General features: G+C 43.3%; 1 protein-coding gene and 1 long non-coding RNA gene across 4 annotated transcripts; one reads left to right on the plus strand and one right to left on the minus strand.

The window, feature by feature from the left end:
* On the minus strand, window positions 1-24425 carry TXNDC15 (thioredoxin domain containing 15). Of its 3 annotated transcripts, none has more exons than XM_082624001.1 (5): window positions 24003-24425; window positions 14699-15186; window positions 5403-5566; window positions 3320-3450; window positions 1-1414 (listed from the first exon to the last, which is right to left on the minus strand). In XM_082624001.1, the coding sequence occupies exons 1-5, from the start codon at window positions 24166-24168 to the stop codon at window positions 1218-1220; spliced, it is 1146 nt and encodes a 381-aa protein (XP_082480127.1). In that variant the 5' UTR covers window positions 24169-24425; the 3' UTR covers window positions 1-1217. The 3 variants fall into 3 exon arrangements, with proteins under 3 accessions (XP_082480127.1, XP_082480126.1, XP_082480128.1); XM_082624000.1 differs by having other exon boundaries at window positions 23960-24423; XM_082624002.1 differs by lacking the exon at window positions 24003-24425 and adding an exon at window positions 16039-17729.
* Window positions 23518-26027, plus strand: LOC309805793. The gene is made up of 3 exons (XR_014294308.1): window positions 23518-23906; window positions 25119-25213; window positions 25610-26027. It is a non-coding gene; the product is annotated as an uncharacterized lncRNA (long non-coding RNA).
* The last annotated feature ends 309 nt before the right edge of the window (window positions 26028-26336 follow it).

The following is a 26336-nucleotide window of genomic DNA, read 5'->3' on the forward strand; positions in this document are numbered from 1 at the left end:
TCACATTCAAATGTTGGTTATTATTATAAGAGATGGAATAACTAGAGGTTTCTTATACGTACAGATAAACATACACGTGAAGGTTCAAATCCCAGCTTCATCAATGTACTGTGTATGTAACCTAGGTAAGTTATTTAACCTCAATATGCCTGTTTGCTCATTTGTAAAATGGAAATAATAATGGTACTGTTCTGAGCTATGGTCCCCTCCTGCCAGTGACTACCCCAGCCAGAGCTGTCCACAGCATGACACATAACATTGTAAACTCTCAACCAATGTTACACTCTGAGAAGGAGACTCATCTAAGGTTCTATTTTCATAGAATTTAGGATGCCTTATGAACTATTCTATCTAAAGCTCTGGAAATGATCAGTATAAAAGTAGTTTATCATTATGTAGTCAGCTGTCATATCTGAATTTAAGGGATCTTTTAGAAACAGCTTTTCAAAAAGTTTATGTAAATTACATGTTATCTCTTTTCTACATGTATCCTAAACTAGACTAGAATCAACTTGTGGGCAACAACAGTACTTTATATTTCTTTTGACTCTCACTAAACGTAGCACAATTCCAAGAACATTTTAAGGTTTAATTAGTACATGCTGATTAATATCTGCCTTACCCAGAAACAACTTCTTAAACCACTTCAAATGCTTTCATTTGAGTCAAGGTATTTGACTCTATTTTCCCATTGGTTGCTACTTGAAAGGGCACACTTATTGATCCTAATTATTCTTCCCATAAAAGAACACTTTCCTGCTTACTGACTCTGGGAGAGAAATGGCAAATGAACAGAAAACCAACTTTCTTAGACATATACAAGAAATCAAGAGTTTTCTAAAACTATAAATCTGAAAGTCCTATTTCTGCCTCTATATAGTAAGCATACTGTCATTCTACTCACTATTCCACCAGAATACATCTTCACATGTCAAACTGGATTACTCCCTTAAGTACTGGGTAATGTTCAAGTAGTAAAAACAAGAATTTTTACTGAATGTTATGGAATCTTTTTGCATTTGCTTATTACAATACTAGTTAGAAACACCAGTTTATAATTTTTTTACACATTCAATAGTTCAACAAACACATGATTCTTTCAATCTGACTGAAGTTGTAAGTCAGCGCTTCACTGGAGAAAATGTATGAAATTGCAGCATTAATTTCTGAAATGAAGGATTGAAATTCTTCTTTCCAACTCTCCTTTGAGTCTATCACTACTCCGCATGTTCCTGCTCTTGTCCTGGAATTAGCCATCGAATACTCTCAGTTCGAACGGTAGCATACATAATAAAACTAATTAAAAAGAATAAGGAAAATACAAGCAACCAGTCTACATTTTTTATCAAAGTGCTGGGAAGAGGACCTATTTGGTCAGCTTGAGTTACCACCACATTTTTCTTGGCTTCTATACCTGAAAGAGAAATCAGTTGTTTCAAATGAGATAGAAAACATACCCGCTACAGAATTTTCTTAAGTATTCTGCATGGTATGCAAAATGATATGCAGTCTTAAAATAAACACCACAGCTAGTATATCTGGGGTGGGTTTCACTTGCCTGTCAGTGTAATCTGTAACTTGCCCTTCTCCCCACCACATCAAAGGAGCAGGAATCCATTCAGCTGTTCAAAGCTAAAACACTAGAATTTCCGTGAACTCACCAGAAAGGTCTTAGTCAGTGCACTCTATGAGTTGTCTTTTGTTCTCTTTCAAGACCAATGTTCAACAACTAGTAAAGCTATTCTCAGGAGTCTACAGAATGTTTTCACAGGGTAAGTAATGCTAAATTCAAAATGCTTTTAAATAATTTACTGAAAGAATTGTTAGGGGACTTCCCTGGCAGTCCAGTGGTTAAGACTCCACACTTCCACTGCAGGGTGCGGGTTCATTCCCTGGTCAGGGAACTAAGATCCCGCATGCCATGTGGCACGGCCAAAAAAAAAAAAAGGGGGGGGGGGCTTCCCTGGTGGTGCAGTGGTTGAGAGTCCACCTGCCGATGCAGGGGACACGGGTTCGTGCCCCGGTCCGGGAGGATCCCACATGCCGCGGAGCAGCTAGGCCCGTGAGCCATGGCCACTGAGCCTGCGCATCCGGAGCCTGTGCTCCGCAAAGGGAGAGGCCACAACAGTGAGAGGCCCGCGTACCGGAAAAAAAAAAAAAAAAAAAGAGTTAAGCTGAGCTCATTTAAAAAAAAAAAAAAAGGAATTGTTAGAACAACTAACCACCACTGGGATCAGTGATTACCAAAGATGCTGTGACTCATAGATTTCATTTGGTTCTAAGTTTTCTGAGAGCACTGAGCAAAATGGCTCCCCCTGTCCATATCAATCTAAACGACAACCAGGGGTCCAGGACAAGACTTGGAATAACTAACTACCTGGTAAGAAGCCTTTTACTCCTATGAGGTAACTCAGTTCTTTGTTCTTCTGTGTTAGATATAAGTCATTACATGCAGCTAAGAATATATGGAAGGTATGTATAATTTTTATTTACTTCCAGTGAGTATACTTCAGGAAGAAGAGGGGTGCTCATAACTGAGGCATTAAAGCTTTTGAGGAATGAATTTTCCATCAAAGGAAATTTCATCAATGTACAGTGCTCAAATTTTTACAGGATAAAAATAAGGCCCTACGTTTTGGCAAATATTAAGGAATTAAAATAGCATCTACAAATGAATTAATAAATAGAACTCTATACAGCAACAAACATGAATAAAACACAACCATACACAACAATGCACATGAATCCCATAAACATAATGGTCAGTGAAATCAGCCAGACATGGAAGGATCCATACTGTACGTCTCCATTAATATAAAAGTCAAAAACAAGGAACGCTACACTGTGGTGTTAGGAGTGAAGATGGTGGTTATCCTTGGGGAGGACAGGAGTGATAGTGCTGAAAGGGGACTGGTGATGTTCTCTTTCTGAGTACTGATTACTCAGGGTGTTCACTCTGTGAAAATTCAATGCCACGTACACTAGTGGTTGATGCATATTTTTGTGTAAATACTATACTTAAATGAATAATGTATGTAAAACAGTATCTAGAGGTATATAGTATGTGAATTTTATCTCAATAAAGCTGTTATATTTTTCTAAAGGTATCTATAATTATATTAGTATTACCTCTTCATGTTAAGCTTGCCACTAACTGGGAGACATTTAACAGGATCTTAACATTTCATTAGAAAAGAAGTTTTATATCCTAAAGCCAATCTTGAATCCTTCACTTAAGGATAATACTGTAGCAGATCCGACCCACGGAAGGCACATTCCTCCAGCAATAAAATGTCTTCTTCTACAGTGTTCTACATACCTGTCTGGTTAAAAATGAAGATCTTCAGCGTTTCCAATGTTCGGTCTGTATGATTAAATCTAGCCATTGGTTTAGCCCCTTGAAATAACAAGATGTTAGGAACAGCTACAGTGCCAAACCTCGTAGAAAGGCTACAAGAGAGAGAAGTCAGTCAGAAAATCTGAATTAACAGTGGGCTTCCTCACACAATTACCATATCAGAATGAATGGAAATAAATGAGGAAGGCTCAGTTTCCTGTGACCTATGGAGGCTCCTGATACTGAAACAACAGGCTTGTAGTTGCTCCTGTCAGCCTTCCTCGTGGGTCATGGTTGGGGGCATTCGTGTTCTGTTCTCTGAGTTGCTTTCTGTTACAGCATGGAGCTGCCCATGACACAATTATTCCACTAGTTCTGTTTTTAACAGCCAAAACAGATCAGACCAGAAAATTCTAATTTATGAACAAAGCACACTATGTCAATTTACCTAACAGAAGAAATTTCAGACTCTGCAGAATGCCCATCTCCAACCCTCATAAAAGATTCTACTTAACCATTTAGGTTAGTGAGTCGATGCAAAGGAGTCTACAACCTAACAAACACACCAGGAAGTTCACAATTAAGGCAGGACAATTCAGAAGTAATAGGACCTGAGCAGTACTGTTTCACTTTTACAGAATACAGAGTAGTAGTATAAGCTCCAGAGTCAAAACGCTCAGGGTTCAAGCCTCAGTTCTGCCACTGAACCAGCTGTGTGACCTTTGGGCAGATTATTTAACCTTTTTAAGCCTCAGTTACCCCCAGAAGTAAAATGGTAATATTGTATGATCAGGATTTTTTCTTCTGTAAACATGCTGTAACATAAATATTAACATATGAGGCAAACACATGTCCCACGCCATACAGTAAGAGCAAGTATCCTCTAGTCTCCATAACTGAGGCACCATACCAGGCACTGAGAAGGATGCATGGAGATGAAGAAGGAACAGAGGAGATGATAAAAGCCTGCAGGGACTGGGGGGCAGCATGGGGGTTGGTATCAGACCCATAACCAAACAGCACTAAGCAGGTGCTTGGAGCCAGCCCTGCTGGCTTGGGGGCAGTGGAGAGCCCAGTCAAAGCTGGACAATGACCTTGAATGTCCTTCCAATCAGTCTGTAACCTTGAGCCTGGCCACTGAGATCTTTCCCTGAAGGCTTTGTGGGAATTACTAATTTGTTGGGCAATTTCTTTATTCATAAACAATTTCAGGTAAACACTGGCAGTTCCATTACCCACCCTGAAAATCAGTGCCTCATTTTCACCACCAACTTGACTATCTTCCAGACTTTCCAAATTTATTCACACACAACCTCCTTGTGACCTGCTAATAAGCAGCATCTGACTTAGAGGAGGAGGGGACTACACAGTTTATAACCCCAGGCATAGTCACAGGGGAAATATACAACATCTGCACAAAGTTCTTTGTAACTTACCTTACTGGACATTCAGAAAAGACAAAACCCCACTGAACAATATGAAAGAATATGAAGCAAGGGTAGATGTAGTTCAAAGGCCTAAAATAATTCGTCAAATTTATTGAATGTCTACTAAGAACACGCATGCAAGAATAAATGTAAGCATGAAGAAAGAAAAGGAAGGAGGGAAAGAATGAAAGAAAAAAACAAAAAGGGAAGAAAGAAATCCTTAGTAGACATAAAATGGGTGCCGAGAGTTAGGCTGCCAGGGTGGGAACCTAAGCTACAGATGAAAGTCACAAAGGAAGACCCTACTTAGGATGCTAATTTTGCTAATTCAGTCTGGCCCGGACCCTAAAACGTCCTCTGCCCCCACCCCTGCCATCAGGCAGAGCCATCACTGAATTCCACCATGCAGAGAACAGTCTTACTTCTCAAGGGCCCTCCAGAAAGTCTCCCTCGGGAATGTGACAGTCCTCACTAGTCACACTGAGGGAGTCACACTCCCTCAGTTCCATTTCAAAGCTCAAGTCATACCTACCTCCTCTGCTCCTAACTTAACTGATTTCGACCTCCAAGTAACTGCAACCAGCATCCAACAGGATGAGGCAGAAACCCCACTAAGGGAAGATACTAAGGGAAGATACCTGCTGTGCTGAGATGCATCCAGTGCCAAAAAGTGAAGAGCTGGAAACGCCCGGGGCAGAGAGTTAAAATGAGGGGCCAAACTGGCAGAAAATCGGCACCAAGGGGTGTAAAACAGGACTAGAGTGCAGTCACTACCGTTTGGGTTGAGAAAATCCATAAGGTCCTGTGGCAAAAGAAACAAAGTGTTAAAGTCAGCGGTACAGGATGTGCACTTTTTCTGGAAGGATACACAAGACACAGGAACCACTGCTGCCATCAAGGGAGAGGAGGTAGGGGCAGGGACGGGAGGGAGACAGTAGGGCAGCTCCCGAAGAGCCTTCTGGATTGGAACCACAGGGATCCATGGGTCAGCAGGAAACTACTATCAAATGACATGTTATAAACCTTCCTCCAAGGTTTCTTTTTTTTTTAACTGAAGTATATAGTTGACTTACAATGTTGTGTTCATTTCTTTTCCATTATGGTTTATCAGAGGATATTAAATACAGTTTCCTGTGCTATACAGCAGGACGTTGTTGTTTATCCACTCTCTATGTGATAGTTTGCGTCTACTAATCACAAACTCCCAGTCTATCCCTTCCCCACCCCCTTCTTCCTTGGCAACCACAAGTCTGTCCTCTATGTCTGTGAGTCTGTTTCTGTTTCCTGGATAGGTTCATTTGTGTCGTATTTCAGATTCAACACATAAGTGATATCATATGCTATTTGTCTTTCTCTTTCTGACTTACTTCACTTAGTATAATAATCTCTAGGTCCATCTATATTGCTGCAAATGGCATTATTTCATTCTTTTTTATGGCTGAGTAATAGTCCATTGTAGCTATGTACCACATCTTCTTTATCCATTCCTCTGTCAGTGGACATTTAGGCTGTTTCCATGTCTTGGCTATTGTAAATAATGCTGCTATGAACATAGGGGTGCATGTATGTTCTTTTTTTTTTTTTTTTTTGGCTGCACTGTGCGGCATGCAGGATCTTAGTTCCCCGACCATGAATTGAACCTGTGCCCTCTACAGTGGAAGCGTGGAGTCTTAACCACTGGACTGCCAGGGAAGTCCCAGCATGTATTTTTTTGAATTATAGTTTTCTCTGGGTATATGCCCAGTAGTGGGATTGCTGGGTTATATGGTAGTTCTATTTTTAGTTTTTTGAGGAACCTCCATACTGTTCTCCATAGTGGCTGCACCAATTTACATTCCCACCAAGAGTGTAGGAGGGGTCCTCCTCTAAGATTTCTTAATATTACTATAGAGCAATTTTAATATTTTTCATAATTCATCAACTCATATACTAAGTACTCACAGGGTACAGGCCACGGTCCCAACTTTGGAATTCTGCATCTCATACAATGTAACAACATTATTAAAGCACTGTGGTCTCAGGCCCAAACTATCATCTCAGCAGCTCCAAGTCTGTACTAAGCAGTCAGATCCATGTATTTGACCAAAGGTGAGTTCAGTTTGAGGGTGCACCATCCCTGCCACCACCAAAACTCAGACTGCTCAAACTGCTTTCTCCTGGTCTTGTGTGTGACACCCATTAAAAGGCCACAGAGCTGAGGCACAGCATTCACCAGGCACTGAGGGGAGGGTGCAAGGCCACTGCTGACACCTGCCTCGGAGAGGCGCTCAACATACCATATGTACCCTCACTTAAAATAAGCAATCACACCTCTCAGAGCTAGGATTATTCTCTTACATAAGCAGCCTGAATTCATTCTGCTCTCTGGCTTTAACAATCTTACAGAAAATGTCAGTCACTATCCCAGTATTCTCTTTAGAATCACCATTTAGCCAACTAGCTGGAAAAGCATGGCTGGGCTGGACAAATTGATCAGCTCTCAGTCCAGAGTAAGTACTAGATTCACACTCTTTGGAGGAAAAAAAACTTTTCATCAATATAACATACTTCACGGAGCTATAGAACCAAGATGGTGGAGTACAAGGATGTGATCTCACTCCCTCTTGTGAGAACACCAGAATCACAACTAACTGCTGAACAATCATCAACAGGAAGACACTGGAACTCACCAAAAAAGATACCCCACATCCAAAGACAAAGGAGAAGCCACAATGAGATGGTAGGAGGGGCGCAATCACAATAAAATCAAATCCCATAACTGCTGGGTGGGTGACTCACAGACTGGAGAACACTTGTACCACAGAAGTCCACCCACTGGAGTGAAGGTTCTGAGCCCCACATCAGGCTTCCCAACCTGGGGGTCCGGCAATGGGAGGAGGAATTCCTAGAGAATCAGGCTTCGAAGGCTGGCGGGATTTGACTGCAGGACTCTGACAGGACTGGGGGAAACAGAGACTCCACTCTTGGAGGGCACACACAAAGTAGTGTGCACATCAGGACCCAGGGGAAGGAGCAGTGACCCCAGGGGAGACTGAACCAGACCTACCTGCTAGTGTTGGAGGGTCTCGGGCAGAGGCGGGGGGGGGGGGTGGCTGTGGCTCACTATGGGGACAAGGACACTGGCAGCAGAAGTTCTGGGAAGTACTCCTTGGCGTGAGCCTTCCCAGAATCTGCCATTAGCCCCACCAAAGAGCAGGGTAGGCTCCAGTGTTGGGTCGCCTCAGGCCAAACAACCAACAGGGAGGGAACCAAGCCCCACGCATAAGCAGACAAGCAGATTAAAGTTTTACTGAGCTCCGCCCACCAGAGCAACACCCAGCTCTACCTACCACCAGTCCCTCCCATCAGGAAATTTGCTCAAGCCTCTTAGATAGCCTCATCCACCAGAGGGCAGACAGCAGAAGCAAGAAGAACTACAATCCCGCAGCCTGTGGAACAAAAATCACATTCACAGAAAGACAGACAAGATGAAAAGGCAGAGGGCTATGTACCAGATGAAGGAACAAGATAAAACCCCAGAAAAACAACTAAGTGAAGTGGAGATAGGCAACCTTCCAGAAAAAGAATTCAGAATAATGATAGTGAAGATGATCCAGGACTTCAGAAAAAGAATGGAGGCAAAGATCGAGAAGATGCAAGAAATGTTTAGCAAAGACCTAGAAGAATTAAAGAACAAACGAACAGAGATAAACAATACAATAACTGAAATGAAAACTACACTAGAAGGAATCAATAGCAGAATAACTGAGACAGAAGAACGGATAAGTGACCTGGAAGACAGAATTGTGGAATTCACTGCTGTGGAAGAGAATAAAGAAAAAAGAATGAAAAGAAATGAAGACAGCCTAAGAGACCTCTGGGACAACATTAAATGCAACAACATTCGCATTATATGGGTCCTAGAAGGAGAAGGGAGAGAGAAAGGACCGAGAATATATTTTAAGAGATTATAGTCGAAAACTTCCCTAACATGGGAAGGGAAATAGCCACCCAAGTCCAGGAAGCGCAGAGACTCCCATACAGGATAAACCCAAGGAGAAACATGCTGAGACACATAGTAATCAAATTGACAAAAATTAAAGACAAAGAAAAATTATTGAAAGCAGCAAGGGAAAAATGACAAATAACATACAAGGGAACTCCTATAAGGTTAACAGCTGATTTCTCAGCAGAAACTCTACAAGCCAGAAGGGAGTGGCATGATATACTTAAAGTGATGAAAGGGAAGAACCTACAGTCAAGATTACTCTACCCAGCAAGGATCTCATTCAGACTCCATGGAGAAATCAAAAGCTTTACAGACAAGCAAAAGCTAAGATAATTCAGCACTACCAAACCAGCTCTACAGCAAATGCTAAAGGAACTTCTCTAAGTGGGAAACACAAGAGAAGAAAAGGACCTACAAAAACAAACCCAAGGGCTTCCCTGGTGGCACAGTGGTTGAGAGTCCGCCTGCCGATGCAGGGGACACAGGTTCATACCCCGGTCCGGGAAGATCCCACATGCCATGGAGCAGCTGGGCCCGTGAGCCATGGCCACTGAGCCTGTGCATCCGGAGCCTGTGCTCCGCAATGGGAGAGGCCACAGCAGTGAGAGGCCCGCGTACCGCAAAAAAAAAAAAAAAAAAAACCTAAACAATTAAGAAAATGGTAATAGGAACATACATATCGATAATTACCTTAAACATGAATGGATTAAATGCTCCAACCAAAAGACAAAGGCTTGCTGAATGGATACAAAAACAAGACCCATATATATGCTGTCTACAAGAGACCCACTTCAGACCTAGGGACACATACAGACCAAAAGTGAGGGGATGGAAAAAGATATTCCATGCAAATGGAAATCAAAAGAAAGCTGGAGTAGCAATACTCATATCAAATAAAATAGACTTTAAAATAAAGAATGCTATAAGAGACAAGGAGGGACACTACATAATGGTCAAGGGATCAATCCAAGAAGAAGATATAACCATTATAAATATATATGCACCCAACACAGCAGCACCTCAATACACAAGGCAACTGCTAACAGCTGTAAAAGAGGAAATCGACAGTAACACAATAATAGTGGGAGACTTTAACACCTCACTTACACCAATGGACAGATCATACAAAATGAAAATAAATAAGGAAACAGAAGCTTTAAATGACACAATAGACCAGATGGATTTAATTGATATTTATAGGACATTCCATCCAAAAACAGCAGATTACACTTTCTTCTCAAGTGTGCATGGAACATTCTCCAGGATAGATCACATCTTGTGTCACAAATCAAGCCTCAGTAATTTAAGAAAATTGAAATCATATCAAGCATCTTTTCTGACCACAACGCTACGAGATTAGAAATGAATTACAGGGAAAAAAAAGTAAAAAACACAAACACATGGAGGCTAAACAATACATTACTAAATAACCAAGAGATCACTGAAGAAATCAAAGAGGAAATCAAAAAATACCTAGAGACAAATGACAATGAAGACATGATGATCCAAAACCTATGCGATGCAGCAAAAGCAGTTCTAAGAGGGAAGTTTATAGCTACACAAGCCTACCTTAAGAAACAAGAAAAATCTCACATAAGCAATCTAACCTTACACCTAAAGGAACTAGAGAAAGAAGAACAGACAAAACCCAAAGTTAGCAAAAGGAAAGAAATCATAAAGATCAGAGCAAAAATAAATGAAATAGGAACAAAGAAAACAATAGCAAAGATCAATAAAACGAAAAGCTGTTTCTTTGAGAACATAAAAAAAATTGATAAACCATTAGCCAGACTCATCAAGAAAAACAGGGAGAGGACTCAAATCAATAAAATTAGAAATGAAAAAGGAGAAGTTACAACAGACACCGCAGAAATACAAAGCATCCTAAGAGACTACTACAAGCAACTCTATGCCAATAAAATGGACAACCTGGAAGAAATGGACAAATTCTTAGACAGGTATAGCCCTCCAAGACTGAACCAGGAAGAAACAGAAAATATGAACAGACCAATCACAAGTAATGAAATTGAAACTGATTAAAAATCTTCCAACAAACAAAAGTCCAGGACTTCACAGGTGAATTTTATCAAACATTTAGAGAAGAACTAACACCGATCCTTCTCAAACTCTTCCAAACAATTGCAGAGGAAGGAACACTCCCAAACTCATTCTATGAGGTCACCATCACCCTGATACCAAAACCAAAGACACTACAAAAAAATTAAACTACAGGCTAATATCACTGATGAATATACATGCAAAAATCCACAACAAAATACTAGCAAACAGAATCCAACCACACATTAAAAGGATCATACACCATGATCAAGTGGGATTTATCCCAGGGATGCAGGATTCTTCAATATACACAAATCAATCAATGTGATACACCATTTTAACAAACTGAAGGAGAAAAACCATAGGATCATCTCAATAGATGCAGAAGAAGCTTTCAACAAAATTCAACACCCATGTATGATAAAAACTCTCCAGAAGATGGGCATAGAGGGAACCTACCTCAACATAATAAAGGCCATATATGACAAACCCACAGCAAACATCATTCTCAGTGGTGAAAAACTGAAAGCATTTCCTCTAAGATCAGGAAAACAGAAGGATGTCCACTCTTACCACTATTATTCAACGTAGTTTTGGAAGTCCTAGCCACGGCAATCAGAGAAGAAAAAGAAGTAAAAGGAATACAAATTGGAAAAGAAGAAGTAAAACTGTCACTGTTTGCAGATGACATGATACTATACACAGAGAATCCTAAAGATGCCACCAGAAAACTACTAGGGCTAATCAGTGAATTTGGTAAAGTTGCAGGATACAAAATTAATGCACAGAAATCTCTTGCATTCCTATACACTAATGATGAAAAATCTGAAAGAGAAATTAAGGAAACACTCTCATTTACCACTGCAACAAAAAGAATAAAATACCTAGGAATAAACCTACCTAGGGAGACAAAAGACCTGTATGCAGAAAACTGTAAGACACTGATGAAAGAAATTAATGATACCAACAGATGGAGAGATACACCATGTTCTTGGATTGGAAGAATCAATATTGTGAAAATGACTCTACTACCCAAAGCAACCTACAGATTCAATGCAATCCTTATCAAATTACCAATGGCATTTTTTACAGAACTAGAACAAAAAATCTTAAAATTTGTATGGAGACACAAAAGACCCCGAATAGCCAAAGCAGCCTTGAGGGAAAAAAACCGAGCTGGAGGAATCAGACTCCCTGACTTCAGACTATACTACAAAGCTACAGTAATCACGACAATATGGTACTGGCACAAAAACAGAAACAAATATCAATGGAACAAGACAGAAAGCACAGAGATAAACCCATACACCTATGGTCAACTAATCTATGACAAAGGAGGCAAGGATATACAATGGAGAAAAGACGGTCTCTTCAATAAGTGGTGCTGGGAAAACTGGACAGCTACATGTAAAAGAATGAAATTAGAACACTCCCTAACACCATACACAAAAATAAACTCAAAATGGATTAGAGACCTAAATGTAAGACCAGACACTATAAAACTCTTAGAGGAAAACATAGGAAGAACACTCTTTGACATAAATCACAGCAAGATCTTTTTTGATCCACCTCCTAGAGTAATGGAAATAAAAACAAAAATAAACAAATGGGACCTAATGAAACTTAAAAGTTTTTGCACATCAAAGGAAACCATAAATAAGACAAAAAGACAACCCTCAGAATGGGAGAAAATATTTGGAAATGAAGCAACTGACAAAGGATTAATCTCCAAAATATACAAGCAGCTCATGCAGCTCAATATCAAAAAAACAAACAACCCAATGCAAAAATGGGTCGAAGACCTAAATAGACATTTCTCCAAAGAAGACATACAGGTGGCCAACAAACACATGAAAAGATGCTCAACATCACTAATCATCAGAGAAATGCAAATCAAAACCACAATGAGGTATCACCTCACACCGGTCAGAATGGCATCATCAAAAAATCTAGGAACAATAAATGCTGGAGAGGGTGTGGAGAAAAGGGAACACTCTTGCACTGTTGGTGGGAATGTAAATTGATACAGCCACTATGGAGAACAGTATGGAGGTTCCTTAAAAAACTAAAAATAGAACTACCATATGACCCAGCAATCCCACTACTAGGCATATACCCTGAGAAAACCATAATTCAAAAAGACACATGGGGCCTCCCTGGTGGCGCAGTGGTTGAGAGTCCGCCTGCCGATGCAGGGGATACGGGTTCGTGCCCCGGTCTGGGAGGATCCCATATGCCGCGGAGCGGCTGGGCCCGTGAGCCATGGCCGCTGGGCCTGTGCGTCCGGAGCCTGTGCTCCGCAACGGGAGAGGCCACAACAGTGAGAGGCCCGCGTACAGCAAAAAAAAAAAAAAAAAAAAAAAAAAAAAAAAGACACATGCACCCTAATGTTCATTGTAGCACTATTCACAACAGCCAGGTCACGGAAGCAACCTAAATGCCCATCGACAGACGAATGGATAAAGAAGATGTGGTACATATATATAATGGAATATTACTCAGCCATAAAAAGGAATGAAATTGGGTCATTTGTTGAGACGTGAACGGATCTAGAGACTGTCATACAGAGTGAAGTGAGTCACAAAGAGAAAAACAAATATCGTATATTAACGCATATATGTGGAACCTAGAAAAATGGTACAGATGCACTGGTTTGCAGGGCAGAAATTGAGACACAGATGTAGAGAACAAACGCATGGACAACAAGGGGGCAAAGCGGAGGCGGGGGTGGTGGTGGTGGTGTGATGAATTGGGCGATTGGGATTGACATGTATACACTGATGTGTATAAAACTGATGACTAATAAGAACCTGCTGTATAAAAAAAAATTTTTTTTAATAAAACAAACAAACAAAGAAAACATACTTCGCAACGTAAGTGTCCATTGACAGATGAATGGATAAATAAGATGTGGCACATATATCCAATGCAATATTACTCAGCCATAAAAAGAAATGAAATTGAGTTATTTGTAGTTAAGTGGATGGACCTAGAGTCTGTCATACAGAGTGAAGTAAGTCAAAGAGAAAGACAAATACTGTATGCTAACACATATATATGGAATCTAAGAAAAAAAAATGTCACAAAGAACCTAGGGGTAAGATGGGAATAAAGACACAGACCTACTAGAGAATGGACTTGAGGCTATGGGGAGGGGGAAGGGTAAGCTGTGACAAAGTGAGAGAGTGGCATGGACATATATACACTACCAAATGTATAATAGATAGCTAGTGGGAAGCAGCCGCATAGCACAGGGAGATCAGCTCGGTGCTTTGTGACCACCTAGAGGGGTGGGATAGGGAGTGTGCGAGGGATACGCAAGAGGGAGGGGATATGGGGATATATATATATGTATACCTGATTCACTTTGTTATACAGCAGAAACTAACACAACATTGTAAAGCAATTATACTCCAGTAAAGATGTTAAAAAATATATATATATATATGTATATATATATGTATAAAACATACTTCTCAGGGACATGACTAGTCTAAACAATGCTAAATTACAATTTTAGTAATTCAGATATTTTATTTTTATGCCTCCATAACAAATACCTCATTTAGAAGAAGAAGAATGCTATGATTCTGATACCAAGCACCTATCTGTCCACTGGGATTTTTATCATGAGACTTGGTGGTGAGATTAACCCAAGGCTGACTAGGTTTAGGCCTCCTAAAAAGCATATTTGACACTAGTTATATCTCCTCCTTTTCCTACAAACATCACAGAAAGCCAGGTGAATTTTCACTGAGGCAGCCATTAAATGCTATCCCACTTACAATATGATAAAGATTATGGCTCCTCATTTGAAAGTTGATAGAGTATTAAATCGTAAAATCAATGTGCGGAAACGGAGAAAAGCACTAAATACTTTTGTCTTACCTGTGACATATTTAAAATTTTCAGAGTGAAATTTTCTAATCCTGTCACATTTCTCTCCTCGCAGTTCACCTTGGGGGATTTCAGACTTTCGGTGGTGTTGGCGTCCTCTGTCGGTGGGGGGTCAGATTCCACCACTTCGGGCTCTGCGTAGTACTCCTCTTCTCTCTCCGGGAAGCTGGCTCCAGCGCTGTCCAGAGAGAAGAGGCTCTCCCGGGGGTTGCACCTCGAGTCCTCCTCCCCTCCAGCCCTGCAGGTGCCGCCGCTGGGCTCTGGGCTCAGTTTGTCCTCGGCTTCCCCAGGAATCACAGATAACATTACCATGTGTTCACCATCAGCGTCCAGCCCCAGCACTGCCTCGGCCTCTTCTGCAGACAGGTCCTGGCCCACTGGGTCACGGGAAGGCACCTCCTCATTCATGTACCCAGCCTCCACCTGGAATGGGTAAGCAGGCTGCTCCTCTGACCATAAGTGACCTCTTTTCTCTGCAACTAAAACATGCCATTATGTTCACAGTCACATCTAACTTCAAAATAAATGAATCCCAAAGAATTACAGTTCTCAAATATGAAATTCTCCCCTCCAGAGTAAAAAGTTACCTTCCCATTAAACTATCACAGAGCCACCCATCATTCTCTGGGTCATGAAGAAGATCACAAGGAGATACTAGATTAATGAATGTCAGAAAGTGGAAAAACACATAGCTTCATGCAAAACCTGCTGCTTGCCATGCGGATTACAAGCAAAAACATTCCACTGCAGACACCCAATTAGGAAAATATAATACAAACACTAACAATTTAGTTTCTTTGATGAGACTATCCAAGAAAATAATGATGGCTTTATGGAAGATTCTACCATGGCAAAGCATCTTTGCACCCATTATAACAGCTCTGTGAGATGGGCAGCACAAGGGTTATCATCCCGACTTAATAGATGAGGTACAGAGAGGTTCAGTGTAATGCCCAATGGCACACAGCCAGTAAGCAGCAGAGCCAGGTCTAAGAGCGAAGTCTTCTGACTGCTACTCCAGAGCGGGCCTCACCCTCCCCACGTGATACCTCGGAGGGCTGCTGGGCAACACTGCCCGAAGAATGCTACTAGAGCCAGCTCCTTCCCAGGGTGGCCTCTACAGCTGGCCTCTGCTCTCCTGCCTGCTGCCCTTGGGCTACTGCCCTCAGGAGTGCTAAAGGTGCACCAAGCAGAGCAGGGGCAGCAGCAGGGAGAAGAGGAGGAGGATTTTCCTCTCCCTTTGGAGCCACTAGATGTGGCTTGCACCAAAGGTTCAGGTAAGGGGAGAGTCCTGGGCAGTCTCATCCATCCATCCAGAGAGCTCCACTCACCTTTGTACAATGACTCCTGCCCTCCACCTCTCATGACCTCAACGACAGCCGCCAGACTCCGGGCCAGGCACTGACCAGGGGAAACGAATGAGCCCAGCTGCACTCAGACAAGTCCACCATATGGCTGGGGAGCCACCAGCTGTATAATGAGCTCTGCAGGCAAACAGCGTGTCTAGCAGAGTGTGCTTCAAAGCCGGGGAGGGATCTGGGAACTTCCTAAGGTATGCACATTTGTATAACGTCTCAAAGAATATCTCCACAGATGTTTGTACATTCATTCAGCAATTCAAAAACACTCTCTGGGAATTTGCTTCAGGCTAAGTGGAATAACAGGAACCAGATTTACTCTCCCTCCTGAAACAACCCAAAAAACAGCCAAATATGTGAAACAACAGTTTCAGGAGACTAGCAATGAGACAACGAAGGACAGTGAACAGGCAGCAAATGAGAAGAGCCCTACAAATGCTCTAGCTCCTCCCCTGTCTCAGGGAGGGCCCAGCTGACTTCTCCAGTTGAGATGGAACTGAAGGTCCAGAAAGACCAAGAAGCTAGAGTTTGCAGGACAGAATACTGGAGATGGGAGAGCTGCAGAAAGAGGACTCTGGAGATCTGTGGAGGGGGCCCCGCCTTGAGTATACTGGTCAGCATATGCCTGTAAGTGAACTACCCCAAGCCAGGGAAAGAACCACTCAAAGGGATTAGAGGTAACAGTACCCAGCAGCCACAGAAAGCTGGGAATAGTACCTGTCCCCACCCACTAGCCTGGGAAACCTCCTAAGTCACAGGGCACTGGGGAGAGTATGCGAAAAGGACTTGCCTCAGCAGTGGGGCCCAATTAACCCTAAAGTAAATACAGCTCTGCTTCCATCTAGCAAACCTTAAAAGTGAGAATCAAACTGTGTTCAAGTAACTTAACTGTATCCCAGAACAAACCTCAAGAATATTTATAGGAATACTAAAATATCTAGCACTCAACCAGGTAAAATTTACTTCTGGCATCCAATCAAAGATTACCAGGCATGCAAAGAAGCAGGGAAATTCTCCTCATTATCCATAATGAGAATAATCAACCAAACCTGACCCAGAACTTGCCCAGATGTCAGAATTATTAGATGAGGCTATCAAAACAGCAATAACGGGCTTCCCTGGTGGCGCAGTGGTTGAGAGTCCGCCTGCCGATGCAGGGGACACGGGTTCGTGCCCCGGTCTGGGAAGATCCCACATGCCGCGGAGCGGCTGGGCCCGTGAGCCATGGCCGCTGAGCCTGCGCGTCCGGAGCCTGTGCTCCGCAACAGGAGAGGCCACAACAGTGAGAGGCCCGCGTACCGCAAAAAAAAAAAAAAAAAACAGCAATAACTGAAGTACATATGTTTAAAAAGTTAAGTAGATATAGAGAACATAAGATATAAAAAAAGACCCAAATCAAAATGCAAATCAAAACCACAATGAGGGGCTTCCCTGGTGGCGCAGTGGTTGAGAGTCTGCCTGCCGATGCAGGAGACACGGGTTTGTGCCCCGGTCCGGGAAGATCCCACATGCTGCAGCTGGGCCTGTAAGCCATGGCCACTGAGCCTGCACGTCCGGAGCCTGTGCTCTGCAACGGGAGAGGCCACAACAGTGAGAGGCCCGCGTACCGCAAAAAAAAAAAACACAAACCACAATGAGATATCACTTCACACATGTTAGAATGGCTATTGTCAAAAAGACAAGAAATGACAAATGTTGGTATGCATGCAGACAAAGGGGAACCCTTGTGCACTATCAGTGAAAATGTAAATTGGTGCAGCCACTAAGGAAAACAGTATGGAAGTTCCTCAAAAAATAAAAATTAGAACTACCATATGGTCCAGCAATTCCACTTCTGGGCATTTATCCAAAGAAAATTAAAACACTCACTTGAAAAGGTACATGCACCCCCATGTTCACTGCAGCATTATTTACAAAAGCCAAGACATGGAAGCAATTGATGGATGCATAAAGAAAATGTGAGATATATATACACATATTTGTATATGTGTGTGTATATATATATGTATATGTATATATATGTATATGTGTGTATATATGTATATATATATATATATATAAAGTATTATTTAGCCATTTAAAAACAGGAAATCTTGCCATTTACAACAACATGGACAGACCTTGAGGGCATTATGCTAAGTGAAATAAATCAGAGAAAGACAAATACTGTATTATCTCACTTAAATGTGGAATCTAAAAACAAACAAACAGGGCTTCCCTGGTGGCACAGTGGTTGAGAGTCCGCCTGCCGATGCAGGGGACACGGGTTCGTGCCCCGGTCTGGGAAGATCCCATATGCCACAGAGCGGCTAGGCCCATGAGCCATGGCCACTGAGCCTGCGCATCCAGAGCCTGTGCTCCGCAACGGGAGAGGCCACGACAGTGAGAGACCCACGTACCGCAAAAAACAAAAACAAAAACAAAAACCACAAGCTCATACAGAAAACAGTTTGGTGGTTGACAGAGGTGGTGGGTAGAGGGTGGGCAAAATGGGTGAAGATGGTCAAAAAGTACAAACTTCCAGTTATAAAATAAGTAAGTCATGGGGATATAATGCACAGCATGGTAACTATAGTTAATTATACTGTATTGTATATTTGAAAGTTGCTAAGAGAGTAGTAAACCTTAAAAGGTCTCATCCAAAGAAAAAAATTTTATAACTGTGTGATGGTGGATTTTAACCAGACTTATTGTGGTGATCATTTTACAATATATATATATATCAGATGATTATGTTGTACAACTGAAACTATTATAATGTTATATATCAATTATATCTCAATAATAATTTTTTAAAAGACCCAAATTATACTTCTAGTAATGAAAATTACAAGGTCTGAGATGAAAACTGCACTGGATGGGATTCATAGCAGATTAGACATTACAGAAGAAAAGAGTAGTTAACTTAAGGCATAGCAATAGAACCCATACAAAATGAAAAACACAATGAAAAAATGAATTCCCCCCCCAAATTAAGAGTGACAGTGAGCTGTGGGACAATTTCAAGTGGTCTCATGTACAGATAATTGGAGTACCCAAAAGAGAGAAGTAAATGGGGGAAAACAGAAAAAGTAATTGAAGAAACAATAACCGAAAACTTTACAAACCTGATAAAACTATAAATCCATAGATCCAAGAAGCTCAACAAACTACACCAAGATACATCATAATCAAACTGATCAAAACCAGTGACAAAGAAAAAATCTTAAAAGCAGACGGAGAAGAAAGACATGCTATGTATAGAGGAACAAAGATAAGGATGACAGCAGATTTCCCACTGGAAACAATGCAAGCAAGCAGAGCAGCATCTTTAAGGGACTGAAAGGAAAAAAACTATAAACCTAGAATTCTATACCCAGCAAAAATATCTTTCAAAAACAAAGGCAAAATAAATACGTTTTCAGACCTACAAAAGCTGAAACAACTCATAACCAGCAGACCTACATGACAAGAATCTGAAATGAACTTCTTCAGGCAACAGAAAAATGATACCAGATGGAAATGTGGATCCACACAAAAGAATGAACAGCACCAGAAATGGTAACTACATAAATAAATATATACAATTCTTTCTGAAAGTCTAGCTCTGAAGGGGAAAAGAAAGACCTAGTAGTTGTTATGGGCAGGCAGGGGGCTAAGGGAAATTTTCCTTTTGGTTTTTAGGACACAGGAGAAATTTAAGGATATATACAGCTCATGGGAAAGTGAGTAAGCAGAGAGAGGTGACAATACAGGTTAGAGAGGGCAGAGTACAGGGCTTGAGAAGCAAGATAGGTCCTTGACAGAATAGGGCCTATGACCTAGAGAAGGGGCTGGGTGCCTGGGCAAAGAGCTCTGTCAGTGGGGTGCGGATGGCAGTCTTTCTGTAGCCTTTGGTTGATAAACATGTACTGCTTGTATAATCATAAGTAAAAACAAACAAACATGTTTACTAGATTGTCCTTAAGACAGAGCAGAAAATGAAGCCAGAGAGGCTAAAAGTCTGGAGAAGAACAAAGGGTGCCAGATTTCGGAACCAACTCTACTCCCAAATGCACCAGCTCTGCAGAGATCTTCTCTCTTTGAACCTAATCAACATTCTAGGTCCTCTAAAGTAAATGGAGAATGCCAATATCCTAAAAGAATCTCAAGAGAAAAAAATCAGGGCACAAAATAGAATCTGGTTCTTCTGATCACCTTCATGTAAAACTGAATAGATGTCCCTTACAGAAAATCAAAAGGAAGTCTGAGTGATGCAGAGAGCTAGAATTTTGAGTCAGGAGTGTTGTTTTTCCCTCCTGTGAAGATATTTAAGTAGAGAGGACAAATTAGGAACAAAACAAAAATTCTCACACCCTCAGGTACCATTTTTTTTCATTTAAGCATTGGCAAGAAAGGAAACATTGAATTATTCCACTCTGAGAAATGACCTACCATGTGAGAGCCATTGAACCCTCCCATGGTAATGTGCCTTTTAAAAAAGATTGCTGGGCTTCCCTGGTGGCGCAGTGGTTGAGAGTCCGCCTGCCGATGCAGGGGACACGGGTTCGTGCCCCGGTCCGGGAAGATCCCACATGCTGCGGAGTGGTTGGGTCCGTGAGCCATGGCCGCTGAGCCTGCGCGTCCGGAGCCTGTGCTCCGCAATGGGAGAGGCCACAGCAGTAAGAGGCCCGCGTACCGCAAAAAATAAAAATAAAAATAAATAAAAAAGATTGCTTCTCAATGTCAATAATCTGATTATAGTTTGAGCCATGCATAAAGTGGAAATTACTGCACTGTTGGCAGCAAGGAATACGTTTGGAGAACAGGGGCGAGGGCACCACTCCCACTCTGCCAAGGAGCCCTAGCCTGGGTCAGCTCCTTCATACCCTTCCAGCTGTTCTCAAAAGACTCTCTACCAGCCACAGGATTTTTTTCATAATGGCTTCTGTGTCAGGGGAGCCAACTGGGGAGGACCAAAAACAGCTGGGGGTTAGAGGGGCAGCAACCCATACTTTCCATAGGAAATTTTCAATGTGTGCATCTAACAAATGGAGAAAATACCACTGAAATGCAGACATTCATAAGGCTACTATGCAGATTAAATGAGAAAAGACGTATATGGTCCCTGGCACATGGTAAGCACTCCGTAAATGGCTACAGTGATGGTGATGATGACGATGATGATAATGGTTATGACTGATGTTTACAAGTCAAAGAGATGGACGGGAACCACAACTAGGTCCTATTAATTCCTCTGCTAAATACACTCTGGATCCATTCACTTCTCCCAACCCACTCACACCCCTCAGCCCAGGCCACAGTCATCTCTCACTTGGACAACTGCTGCAATCACCAAAATGGTCTTCCTGGTTGGCCCCCTACCCCCTCTCCAAACCCTTCTCCTCACAGCATCCAAGTGAAACTGAAAGTCAAAGGCAAATGTGATCATGTCACTCCCCTGCTAAAACCCTTTCAATGGCTTCCCCCTACCCTGTAAATCAATCCATGCTCTGTAGCATGACTACCAGGCCCCAGGTGATAAGACCTCTGTCCATACTCCCAACAGGTGCCACTAGACATTTCTGGTCCCTGATCACTCACACCCTCCTCCCCCTACATCAGAACTGTCCTGAGGGCTGTTTCTCTGCCAGGAGCCCTCCCTCCACTCCCTCTCTTCTTCTGGCTAATCTGACACATCCTTCAGATCTCACCCTAAACTTCACCTCTGTAAGGTGAACTTCACCCTCCTAGACCCTCATACCAGAAGGGTCTCCCATTACAGCATTCCATAATGCCTTGGGGCTCTCCTTGAAGCATTTTCCACTCTTGTGGAAAATTTACTTAATTATTTGTGGTCATTTAATGCCTGCCTTCCCCATCAGACAGGAGGGTGGGCATATTTCTCTACTTGCTCTCCACTGCACCCAGAGTGCCTAACAGAGCATATGGCATATGACGGGTGCTCAGTTAGAATCTGCTAGTTGACTGTCTAGTGAAGACAGGTGTGGGGTGTTGAAGTCCGGGGTTGGCACCCGTTCCTTGACACCTGGACAGCACTGCCATCTCCAGTTGCTAATTTGCCAGTGGTATCTTCTGCAGAAAAAAAGCCTTGGATTTTCAGCCACCCCCAAAAGGAACCAGCTGGTGAAGCTTCCTCAGTCCTCACCCCATTCACGGCCTGGCCATGGTGACCAGTGACCCACCCCATGGCTGGTGTTATCCTCAGGTCTGTATGAAGTGACCCTCCCTGCCAGGTAGGCTCACAATGACTGCCGAATCAGCCAGGGTTCTGCCAGGAAACAGCACATGCAACTTGGACAATTGGAGGAGAACTTAATAAAGGTACCTCCAACATGTGAGCTGGGTGTAGAGAAACCAAAAGCAATGGTAAGGAATCCCAGGGTCAATAACAGCAGAGGGGGAGCCAGTTACCACTCATAGACCTTAAGAGTCCAGAGGCAAAAAAAAAAAAAAAAAAAGAGTCCAGAGGCAGAAGCCTTGAAACAGAGAGGACAGCCTTCTAGAAGCCCTAACTTTCAGTGGAGGGACACAGCCAACCTGCGATATCCCCAAGGGAGGGAGCTGAGAGAATCAATACCCTGACCTCACTCTCCCTTCATGTCAACACAACAGAAGCCAGAAGACAGAAGAGCCAGCTGTTTATTCCATACAGGACAGCTACTCAGGGCACAGAGCAGGGTGGAGAAGGCTGAAGAATGATCTGAGAGACAAACAGAAGATACCCAGCACATGCTGTCCCCTCTCTGAGGCTGGTGGTTAAGTGCAGCGACAGAGAAGTGTAGTACAGAGCTTTGACTGTGAGGTCAGGCAGACAGAGTTTTGAATTGTAGCTTCTCAACTTCTGCTGTTGGACCTTGGTAAAAGACTTAGGGGATGCTGAGTCTCAGTTTACTCATCTATCAAATGGGGACAATATCAACATACATTTCATAAGCATTTAAAGACTAAATAAGATGATGCTCAAAAAGCACTAAGCACACTGCCTGGCAGATAATGAGTGTTTTCATTACTTTTCATTACTCAGCAGAGCCGGCTGCCCTGCCTCTTTCCAGGACACGGCAGGGAAAGGAAAGACCTGTGTATTCCTGTTAAGTTTTGAATGACAAGAAAGGCCAAAGGGTCTGGACTTTAATAGGGCTCTGCGGAGTGGGGCGAAGAAGCAATGGGAATAAGGCCTCCACTCCTGGGCCCAGCCATGCCTCCAGGTGGCTGCCTGCCCCACGGAGGGACCCTGAGAGCATACTCTGGCAAGCAGCAAGTTACCCTGGGAGTCTGCTGTGTTCTTCTCATCTGTCCTTCACAGGCACCTGAGCAAGAGTGACGTCCTTACGAAAGTGGTCCAGCAGGGTGCAAAGTAAAGCGTGGGCTTTGCAGTCAGAGATACAGGCTCTGCCAATTACCAGAATCGCAAACGTAGGCAGATTACTTAGCCTCTCTGAGCTCAGCATCTTCATCTGTAAAACACGGCTACTCACGGAATCTATCTCATAGGATCGGTGGGAGGGCTAAATAAGATAATGATAGCACTATGGCTCCTAATAAGGGCACCATAGAGGTCGGCTATTCGTTATGATGATTATCATTAATAATAAAGTGCTCAGCACATGGGGGTACGCCTCAGTAAGCGCTAATACACGGTTCCTCCCGACTGAGTCACCTGCTCAGGGGCCTGAACATGGCCCGGGATTATCCCGCCCCGCTGCCCCCTACCCCGGACCGCGAGAGGGGACCACCGGGGGAAGGAGGTCGGGATAACCCGGGGAGAGGCGCTCGAGGGGGCGCCAGGAAGAGGCGAGGCGCGCAGCGCGGGCCTTCGCGCAGGTAAAAGAGCGTCGCCCGGGTAGACAGCCACCTCACCGGTAAGTTCACGCACAGCCGCCCGCGCCGCCGCACGGCCCCAGCCCGCACTCACCCTCCTGGCCGCGGGCGGGAGGCCCCAGCACCCACAGCAGTACCTGCCACCAGCCAAGGAGCCGCATGGTGCGCGGCGGGCAGCGGCCGCACCACCCAGGCCGAAAGACAACCGGCGCACAGCGACGCGAGTCGCGCTCCTTGCCGGAGGAAGGCTTGGGAAGGAGAGTTCGGGAGCGCGGGCGCGGCCCCGCGCCGCCATCTTGGCATCTGGCAGCTGCCGTGGGCGCCATCTTGGAGCCGGGCGGCCGCCTCTCGTCTCTGGCCTGTGCCGTGGGGCTCGGGGCTGTTTAGGAGCCAAGCGCCCGCAATCTCAGGTCTTTTCGAAGTTTCCTGACCCTCAGGCCCTGGGCGGGGTTCCGGCAGAAGCAATCGGGGCCGGGCGGCCGGCAGCACACCCTGCGCCCGCCCGGCGCTTCGTTCCCGGGCCAGAAAGGCCCGGAAGCGTCCTCCTGGAATGCCCCATCCAGGGTCAGATCCCTTTCCTCACCCATATTATCCTTCCCAGGTTGCCAGATAAAATACAGGATGCCCAGTTAAACTTGAATTTCACATAAACAACGAATAAGTTTTACTATAAGAGACCGACCGAGGCTAGGCTGCGGTAGTTTTGCTATAGTAAATTTTCTAGTGGTTCCAGGAGGATCTGACACAGTGGACAACATGGGTGGAAGAGCCCACATTCTTGATCACTACGTTCATCTTTTGGCCAACAACCTCCCTCTCCCCCAACAGTGTAGTAGCAAATATTTTCTTCTTTATTCTCTCCCATACCCTCCATACTGGTTGTGAAGGTCATGATAAAGCCAATGGGACAGAGGATTAAGGGGATTTAGGCTTAATGAAAAGGAGGCTGATCTGACTCATCTGGACACTCCAACATGGATGCTCTGTGGTTACAACTCCTTCCTTTTTGTTATGTCCTTTTCCCTCTCTGTGTTTGTGTTTTGGTTGTTTGTTTGGGCAGATGCACTTACAGATGTTAGACTTGTTGCCTTTCGATAAATACTATATATACACTCTCTGATGGAAACTCAATAAATACAGCCAACAGAATAGAATGCGAATTTGACTGTCTCGCCACCAGGTGGCACATGCACTTATTTGCAGTGAGAAAATTGCATTCAGGTTTGAAACTTTGATTTTACTTTCGTTTCTAGGGGGTAAAAAAGTTGACATCATCCTCTTCCTTTGGCTGAGATGAACTCTATGCACCAACACCGTACAGCCTGGGGATTGTTCATACAAGAATCTGGTAATAACTGCAATTGTTCTTCACAGCTACACACCTGCACTCCTGGTGTTTTGTCCCCCTTGATAGGTTTGCCTAAATTTTTTTAATCTGTTGAGTCATGAGGACCTCTTTGTCTCTCTCCCTCCCTCTCTCTCATCAACAGACAAGTATTTACTTTCATTTAGATCACTGTGGCAAAGTGTATTTTCCAAAGCTTGCCAGAAAAATATTCCCCATCCCACATGCTGCTGTGCAACGTAATTTTGCCACTGCCCCATCAATAGGTAGAATCTAATTCCCCTCCCCTTGAATCTGGGTGGTCCTGTGATTCACATATAACCAAGAGAATGTGGCAGTGTATGAAATGATCCTGTATGACTTCTGAGGTGACACAGCTTTATCTTTTTTTGCTGGAAGGTTTGCACAGGCTTTCTGAGCCACGAAGTAAGTAGATGGACTGTCCTGAGGCTGTATGCTCTGAGGAAGTCCAGACTAGCTTGCATAGGGAAGCCGTGACACTTCAAGAAGAGAGATGCCCACCATCACCAGCTGAGCCTGGCCCCATTCTGTTGCAGCTTCGGCAACCATTGGACTACTACTGCCTGAGAGACCATAGCCAGAGATGCACAGCTTGAGCTCTTTCCAAATTCCTGACCCACAGAAACAGAAATTTTAAAAATGGTTCTGAAGAACACAGGGCCAGGACAGGAATAAAGATGCAGACGTAGAGAATGGACTTGAGGACAAAGGGAGGGGGAAGGGTAAGCTGGGACGAAGTGAGAGAGTGGCATGGACTTATATATACTACCAAACGTAAAATAGATAGCTAGTGGGAAGCAGCCGCATAGCACAGGGAGATCAGCTCAGTGCTTTGTGTCCACCGAGAGGGGTGGGATAGGGAGGGTGGGAGGGAGCCGCAAGAGAGAAGGGGATATGGGGATATGTGTATACGTATGGCTGATTCACTTTGTTATAAAGCAGAAGCTAAAGCACCATTGTAGAGAAATTATACTCCAATAAAGATGTTGAAAAAACATTGTTATTTTAAGTCACTAAGGTTTTGGTGATTTTTTAAATAGATAACTGGATTGTGTTATTTTGTAATGTAATACCTTTAATCTGAAGAGGATATTTAATTAATTTA

Source organism: Mesoplodon mirus, assembly GCF_964341445.2.
Source record: "Mesoplodon mirus genome assembly, chromosome: 5".
In the NCBI taxonomy this organism is placed as follows: Eukaryota; Metazoa; Chordata; class Mammalia; order Artiodactyla; family Ziphiidae; genus Mesoplodon; species Mesoplodon mirus.